We start from the raw sequence: 9,080 nt of genomic DNA, 5'->3' as shown, positions 1-9,080 counted from the left end.
GTTAACACACCTAAGCTTTAAGATATTGCTAGCATGTTTGTAAAATGTTTTAACACACTTTTAGCATGTTTCAGTACACAACTCACATGTTTTTAACATAATTTCATACTAGCATGGTTTAACACACCGCTTTACAGCATAATTACACACTTCTAGCATATTTATAGCATGACTAACACACTGCTAGCATGCTTTAAAACCTGGCTAAGAGTTTGTAACAAGATGTAACCCACTGTTAGCATGTTTTAATACAATGCTAGCAGGTTCATGACATGGTGCAACACACTGCTAGCCTGTTTATAACACCCCTAAATTTCCCACATGCATTTTGTAACACACTGCTAGCATGTTTTAGTTCTACAGTGTTATTTACTAGCTAACTGCTTCCCTCTAGTGGACAATTACACCATAAGGCCAAATGTTCAGTTAATGTGAGATTAAAACAGCAAATAATAATTATAACACGATGGCATTCCTCCGTGTTTTTTAAATGTTAACACACCTAAGGTGTAAGATATTGCTAGCATGTTTGTAACATGTTTGAACACACTTCTAGCATGTTTCAGAATTCAATTGACATGTTTCTAACATCATTTTATATTAGCACATCCTAACACACTGCTAGCATGTTTATAGCATGATTAACACACTGCTAGCATGTTTATAGCATGATTAACACACTGCTAGCATGTTTTAAACCCTCCCTATAGTTTATAACAAGATGTGACAGACTGTTAGCGTGTTTTAATACAATGCTAGCAGGTTCATAACATGGTGCAACACACTGCTAGCATGTTTTAACACCCTTAACTTAATTTAACGTACTGCTAATATGTTTTACAATACGGTTTACATGTTTACTAATTTCACACTAGCATTTTGTAACATACTGCTAGCATACTTTAGAATTAAAACATGCTAGCAGTGTGTTACAAAATGTTTATGTTGAGTTGACTCAAGATAAATTCCCATATTTGTAATAGGGCAATGTTTTGTTAGATTATTATTATAGAGTTATTAAAGATAATCCATCTTATTTACTAACTAATTGCTGCCCTCTGGTGGACAGTTACGCTATATTGCCTAATGCACCGCTCAATGTGAGAGTAAAACAGCAAATGATAATAATCTGTGACGCCAGACAGGCAGCCGTTTGCATTCAGATATCAGTTTAATGCAGAATGCGAGTGAAAAAAGCGAACAGCAGCGCAGGAAACATCCAGAGAAGAAAAAAAAAGAGAGTCCGTGCGCAATGACGTCATCTGAAGCGTAAAGTCCATTCATGCATCATCACAATGGACCGCATGCGTCGGTCAAGAGCTTCACTGATCCAGCAATAACTCATAATCAGAGCATTTACAGTTGTACAACGTCACAAAAGTGCAACATTCAAAAGTCAAAGTGAAACCGGTGGAAAAGCGCGGATGGAACAGTCGATTTGGTGGGAAATTCGCAGGAAACACTCCCGTGCGCGTCCATGTGGTGTGTTTACAGGGAATTATTCACTTCATTTGACGGATTTAACGCTTTAGATTGTTTAATGTGACAGAAAAGTGAACAAACAGATATAAATAGTGGCACGTTCACATATTTCATAATGACATGAACACCTTGTTTAATTTTGCTGGTATTCATTCACATTAAGATATCTGATATACTATAGAGCAGTGGTCACCAAACTTGTTCCTGGAGGGCCGGTGTTCTGCAGATTTTAGCTCCAACCCTAATCAAACACACCTGAACAAACAAATCAAGGTCTTACTAGGTATACTAGAAACACCCAGGCAGGTGTGTTGAGGCAAGTTGGAGCTAAACCCTGCAGGGATCAAGATTGGTGACCCCTGGATATCGCTTAACTTTTTCCACATTTTTTTATGTTACAGCTTTTGCTTTGGTTTAATTCATTTCCTCGACAATCAACACACAATACCCCATAATGACAATGTGAAACAAGCGTTTTTGAAATTTTTGCAAATTTATTAAAAATAAAAAGGCTGAAAAATCACATGTATATTAGTATTCACAGTTTTTGATGTGAAGCTGTAAATTGAGCTCAGGTAGATTCTGTTTCCACTGATCATTCTTAAGATGTTTCAGCAGCTTCATTGGAGTTCACCTGTGGTCAATTCAGTTGATTAGACATGATTTGAAAAGGCAGACACCTGTCTATATAAGGTCCCAGGGTTGACAGTGCATGTCAAAGCACAAACCAAGCATGAAGACAAAGGAATTATCTGTAGGAATTCCCCTGCTGGGGAAGGTAACAGAAACATTTCTGCTGCTCTGAAAGTTCCATTGAGCACAGCGGCCTCCATCATCTGTAAGTGGAAGATGTTTGGAACCACCAGGACTCTTCCTAGAGCTGGACGGCAATCTAAGCTGAGTGATCAGGGGAGAAGGGCCTTAATCAGGGAGGTGATCAATAACCCGATGGTCACTCTGTCTGGGCTCCAGCGTTCTTCTGTGGAGAGAGGAGAACCTTACAGAAGGACAACCATCTTTGCAGCAATCCACCAATCAGGCCTGTATGGTAGAGTGGCCAGACCAAAGCCACTCCCCGCCTGGAATTTGTCAAAAGGCATCTGAAGGACTCTCAGACTATAAGAAACTAAATTCTCTGGTCTGATGAGACTAAAACTGAACTCTTTGGAGTGAATGCCAGGCGTTAGGTTTGGAGAAAACCAGGCACCGGTCATCACCAGGCTAAAACCATCCCTACAGTGAAGCATGGTGGTGGCAGCATCATGGTGTGAGGATGTTTTTCAGCAGCAGGAACTGGAAGACTAGTCAAGATACAGGGAAAGACGAATGCAGCAACGTACAGAGACATCCTGAAAGAAAACCTGCTTCAGAGTGCTCTTGACCTCAGACTGGGTCAAAGACAGGTGTGCCAAGCTTGTGGCATCATATTTAAGAAGACTTGAGGCTGTAATTGCTGCCAAAGGAGCATCAACAAAGTGTTGAGCAAAGGCTGTGAATACTGATGCACATCTGATTTTTCAGCTTTTTTATTTTTAATAAATTTGCAACAGTTTTTTTAAAACTTTCTCCACATTGTCATTATGGGGTATTGTGTGTGGAATGTTGAGGAAATAAATCAATTTAATCCATTTTGAAATAAAGCTGTAACATAAAATAAATGTGGAAAAAGTGAAGCGCTATCAATACTTTCCGGATGCACTGTAAAGTAAAATACAGTAACCAATATTGTAAACCGAACATAAAATATCACATCCTTCAAACACACAAAATGTATGATACACTGTGTGTTTTATTTTTGTTATCACACTCGAAATAAAATTGCTGAGTTATATTAATCAAACTTTGGGTCAAATATGGACAAATGAAACATTTTTAAACATAAAATTTAAATTAGATTATTTAACACAACTGTTCGGCTTGTCTATATTTGACACACCATTGGGTAAAAAAAATATATAGTTATTATTTTATACTTTTATTGTTTGCTTTAAAGGTGCAGAGCAGTAGGTGATTGCCAAAATGCTATCTGTTAGCATAGTATGTTTGAAATACAGTCCCTCTTCTGCCATCCAAAGCCGTGCCTTCTAATTCACGAACGCGCACATTAAAGATGACGGCAGACAACCCACTAGATCAGGGGTCTCAAACTCAAATCAGTGACTGACAATTCAAATGAGGACTGTTTTAAACAGTGTAATTGATTCTACCCCAGAGTATATGCAGTCAAAGCTCCTTCTTTTTGTTTCTTGTACATATTGAAGGTGAGGTTTAAATTGATATGACAATACAGTTTAATAATAGGCATCATAATAATAATTATGTTGCTTAACCAAAAGTTTAGCAGAAAGCGCAAGACAGCAGAAAGCAGATTGGGTAACTTAAGTGACTTTACTGGCAGTTGTTCTTCTCAATAGCTTTCTTTTTTGTAAAACGACAAAAATGATGTATCATCAATTAAACTTGTTCAGCCAGCAGTAAAACTCAACTAATGCACATTTTTTATACACATCTTATGAAGCATATGAGGACATGATTGTGACGGGCCGTTTAGGGCCGTGTCTGAGACCACTACATTCTTTCAGAGGTGCATCCAGCTCTGTGAGTTCATAAACTCCTCCAGAAACTGAACCTGGATGACGGAGGCTTTCAGCGGTGCTTCTGACTGAGCCAAGCCCAGTTTGATGAACTAGGCGATACGTCACAACCATGTCCCCACAAGAGCAAGCTCCTGATTGGTTAACGTTGCGCAATTTTCCGCTGAAGTTTAGATTTTCGAACTCGAATGATTCTCGCGAAACGCACGTTAAGCGCATCAAACGCGTAAAACGCTCTATTGACGCCGCGCCATTCGTGCGTATCGCGCCATTCGTGTCATTCGCGCCGCGCCATTCGCACGTATCGCGCCGCAGGATGTCTATTCGCGCTTTTGCATTGACATAACATGTAAATCACTTGCACTTGACGCGCATTCGGCGTCTGGTGTGAACGCAGCATGAAAGGTACACCATGAACTTGAAATAGTCAATCTTCTGCTGGGAGTAAACAACACTTCTGTGCATTTAACCCATTTGTAAAACTAAACAATCGATACCAGCTCTGCATGACTAAAATGTTTAACCACAGAGCATTACCTGTCTAACAGAAATACTTCAGCCACAGTGTTGCCCCTCCTCCAGCGTGCAAAACTAACTCCAATATTGATTTAGGATTTTCAAAAGTTTTGATTTGGCATTTGTTTATACCGCTGTCACACCCTCTATTGTGTCCATGTGAACGTGCAAATGGTGGATCTGCATGAACGGGTGCACAGATGTACGCATTTGTTGACGGACAGTTTGGGCTACTGATCAGAACTATGGGAATTATCAGCCAGACAATCATTAACTGGATGAACATTTTAGTCTTATCACGTCTTACCCAGAATTTAAAAATACATAAACACATTTAGATCATTTAATTTAATCATTACTTTTAGACAGTTCAGAGACGTTTGTCAAGACAATCACCTACTACACCTTTAATTATATGGCTTGGGATTTGATTCATGTTTGTGAAATGCAAAGAAACTAAAAGCTGGCGATTAACTGAGTTTATATATGGTCAGTTTAAAAAATTAGACTCAAATGGCAGTGTTTCCTGCGAATGACCCTGGCATAAAAACTAAAAGCCATCTATGTTTGGCACCTGATGGCCGCTCGGAGACTCATCGTCCTCCTCTTCATCCTGAATTAACGTTTTTTTCTCCCAGTGTGAGCTGAAGAGTGGGCTGTAACAGTGTTTGTGTGTTTGCCTGCCCACCGTGAGCGAAAGCAGAGCCGTACATTCAGCCAGAGCGACACCAAACACAGCCAGCCGGAGTCTCTAGAGTATTTACACAAATGATGAAGATGCAGCACATCCTGAAACACTGCTCGCTTTCTGGAGAATTGCAGATCACACAAACACCAACATCAGTGAGTCCATGTCCACGTCGCTCATCTTCTGATCATAGAATAGTTCAAGTAAATTCAATTCAGTCTGATAGCGAACAGAAAATTAAATCCTGATGCTCACACACTGCGTTTACACTGGAGGAGCGTCGCCACATGCACTGGAAACCTCCAAAATGCATAACAAAAAATGGACATTACAGGTGTGGGGCTTAAATATTGACCTTACAGCTGTAGTGACAAATAATTCAAAAAATGCATTCAGAAATTTGCATAAGCTTGAATTGATTCTGAGCTTAATAACAGCAGATGGCGCTATAGGCTAATTTTTAACAGCAGAAGGCACTCTAGGCTAATTTTTGACAGGAGATGGCGCTATAGGCTAATTTTTTTTACAGCAGATGCTGCTCTTCTAGTTTATAACAGCAGATGGCGCTCTAAGCAATTTTTTACCAGGAGATGGCGCTCTAGGCTAGTTTTTTTTTTTTTTTTTACACCAGATGGCACCCTAGTTTAGTTTTTAACAGCAGATTGTGCTCAAGGCTAATTTTTGACAGGAGATGGCGCTCTAGGCTAGTTTTTTTTTTTTTTTACAGCAGATGGCGCTTTAGTTTAGTTTTTAACAGCAGATGGCACTCCATGCTAGTTTTTGACAAGAGATGGCGCTCTAGTTTAATTTTTAACAGCAGATGGTCCTCTAGGCTAGTTTTTACCAGCAGATGGCACTCCAGGCTAGTTTTTGACAGGAGATGGTGCTCTAGTCTAGTTTTTACCAGCAGATGGAGGTCTAGGCTAGTTTTTACCAGCAGATGGAGGTCTAGGCTAGTTTTTACCAGCAGATGGAGGTCTAGGCTAGTTTTTTACAGCAGATGGCACTCTAGGCTAGTTTTAAAAGCAGATGGTTCTCTAGTCTAGTTTTTAACAGGAGATGGTGCTCTAGTCTATTTTTTTCACAGGAGATGGCGCCCTAGTCTAGTTTTTAACAGTAGATGGCCCTCTAGGCTAGTTTTTAAGAGCAGATGGCGGTCCGGGCTAGTTGTTAACAGCAGATGGCGCTCTAGGCTAGTTTTCGACAGGAGATGGCACTCTAGGCTAGTTTTTAACAGCAAATGGTGGTCCAGGCTAATTGTTGACAGCAGATGGCGCTCTAGGCTAGTTTTTAACAGTAGATGGTGCCCTAGGCTAGTTTTTAACAGCAGATGGGGGTCCAGGCTAGTTTTTAACAGTAGGTGGCGCTCTACTTTAAATTTTAACAGCAGATGGCGCTCTAGGCTAGTTGTTAACAGCAGATGGCGCTCTAAGCTAATTGTTAACAGCAGATGGTGTTTTAGGCTAGTTTTTAACAGCAAATGAGGCTCTAGGCTAGTTTTTAACAGCAGATGGCACTCCGGGCTAGTTTTTAACAGCAGATGGCGCTCCAGGCTAGTTATTAATAAGAAATGGCACCATAGTCTAGTGGTTAACAGCAGATGGCGCTCCAGGCTAGTTATTAAAGGGCCATGAAACCCCCTCGTTTCAGCAGGGTGTTTTCACACCTCTACTTTGGAAAAAGTCAGAAAAGTGGGCGTGTCCAGCTCTGTTTAGGGGGGAGTGTCAGAGGAACTAAAGTGGGAGGGTGTGGGAGTGTCTATTTGTGCACGCGCGAGTTTCAGAGTCAAAATACACACCCACACAGACAGGAGAAAGTGATGGTGTTTAACCTACATGGACATCTGTAGTGGAATTATTTGCCAAATTATTAAATGGTGGACTTTAACTGCAGTTTGGCTCTTTCATTCAGGGAATTCATTCATGTCCCTCGCGACAAACAAGATATTTGATTCGAGGATCTGCTCTAAGCGTGTATTTTTCATGCAATGTTTGATGCCGCACGGCGAATGAGAAAAAAAAAACCTCCGCATTTTCCGGAAACTTAGATGCACACGGCAGGTAGCGTCAGAAAGCCGCGTGTGTTATTCCGGTCACAAAATGCGGTTAAAAACCCTACACGAGGTTAAAGTTTGGTTGTGGTCCTAACATGTTACGGTGCAATAGTTAACTTAGTTCGATACGAACAAACTGAAAAAACAAAGAGCACTAGTCGCTCACTTACCAAATCTGAAGAGACAGGACAATCACCAGCAACTAGAGCCGCGTCTTTATGAAGAGAAGACTACAAGCGATTCCAGATCTCAGCGTTTGCAGATGAGAACAGCTCTCAGGTAAACAGTAATCCTCCTTAGACACGTAAGTTATTGTTGTCGAGCGTCGCGTACACTGTTAATACACACGTGAGTCTGAGCTCTCACAGAGAGAAAAAGAAAACGAAACTTAACGGCAGCAAACTATAAAAGCAACACTTCACGCTTGTTTTGCCAACACAACGTGGCGTCTATGTCGTGTAAACACAGTAATGAATATTAATGAAGTTGCACAATAGAGCGCGCTGATTGGTTTGAACCAAGCCTTACTCAAGCATTAATGCAACACACTGTAAGACGTAATAAGACTCACTCTGGCACAGACGCCCAGTCTGCACGCTGAAATACACGCTATTATGTCATGACCGTGACGCAGCTTCAAAAATTCGTTTCAAACCGGAAGTACGAATTTGCTTGAAATAACGCAAAAACAACCAATTTACACTTTTTAGTGAAATATAGGTGTCTTAATAGTGTTTTTAGCAGTGTGGGACACATATACGACTGTCAACAGCTCAAAAAATGTGTTTTGGTGTTTCGTGACCCTTTAATAAGAGATGGCACCATAGTCTAGTTGTTAACAGCAGATGGCGCTCTAAGCTAGATGTTAACAGCAGATGGCGCTCTAGGTTAGTTGTTAACAGCAGATGGTGTTCTAGGCTAGTTTTTAACAGCAAATGAGGCTCTAGGCTAGTTTTTAACAGCAGATGGCGCTCTGGGCTAGTTTTTAACAGCAGATGGCGCTCCAGGCTAGTTATTAATAAGAGATGGCACCATAATCTAGTGGTTAACAGCAGATGGCGCTCCAGGCTAGTTGTTGACAGTAGATGGCGCTCTAAGCTAGATGTTAACAGCAGATGGCGCTCTAGGTTAGTTGTTAACAGCAGATGGCGCTCTAAGCTAGATGTTAACAGCAGATGGCGCTCTAGGTTAGTTGTTAACAGCAGATGGTGTTCTAGGCTAGTTTTTAACAGCAAATGATGCTCTAAGCTAGATTTTACCAGCAGATGGCGCTCTAGGCTAGTATTTAACAGCAGATGGCGCTCTAGGCTAGTATTTAACAGCAGATGGCGCTCTAGGCTAGTTTTTAACAGCAGTTGGCGCTCTAGGCTAGTATTTAACAGCAGATGGCGCTCTAGACTTTGGCAAGTTTTAACTTTGGGTGGTGCTATAGGCTAGATTTTAAGTGCTGATGGCACTCTAGGCTAGTTTTAAAAACTTCTTTCATGTTTTACAGAAGAACATAGTCACCTAGAATGGCTTTTTAAAACTAATATTAATATAAATTAAAAATTTTGAATGCGCCATCCCCTTACTAATGCAAAGTTGCTTGCTAAGTTGCTTGCTTTAATTAAGTCCAGTGCTTTTTAAATAAACATGATGTTTAACTTGATTGGACTGCAACATTACAGAACTCATGCAAACCGTTCTTTGATCAGAGACTTTCTCAATTGTAGTCTTCTCACCTCGTTCATTTGTCCAGTGTAAA

The 9,080-nt window shown here is 40.6% G+C and overlaps 1 protein-coding gene across 1 annotated transcript; it reads right to left on the bottom strand.

Moving 5' to 3' along the window:
- Positions 1–1,148: 1,148 nt before the first annotated feature.
- LOC141375456 (uncharacterized) lies at positions 1,149–9,066 on the bottom strand. The gene is made up of 3 exons (XM_073908914.1): positions 9,058–9,066; positions 8,341–8,766; positions 1,149–6,892 (listed from the first exon to the last, which is right to left on the bottom strand). The coding sequence occupies exons 1-3, from the start codon at positions 9,064–9,066 to the stop codon at positions 6,362–6,364; spliced, it is 966 nt and encodes a 321-aa protein (XP_073765015.1). The 3' UTR covers positions 1,149–6,361.
- Between the last annotated feature and the right edge of the window lie 14 nt (positions 9,067–9,080).

The sequence above is a fragment of the Danio rerio genome, chromosome 7, assembly GCF_049306965.1.
Source record: "Danio rerio strain Tuebingen ecotype United States chromosome 7, GRCz12tu, whole genome shotgun sequence".
Lineage (NCBI taxonomy): Eukaryota > Metazoa > Chordata > Actinopteri > Cypriniformes > Danionidae > Danio > Danio rerio.
Note: the sequence above shows the minus strand (reverse complement) of the source record. Positions and strands in the feature narration are given on the sequence as shown.

Coding starts and splice junctions, on each gene's coding strand:
- LOC141375456 (XM_073908914.1), bottom strand. Junction 6,893..8,340: donor ATCTCTTATTAATAACTAGC/CTGGAGCGCCAT, acceptor TTAATAACTAGC/CTGGAGCGCCATCTGCTGTT.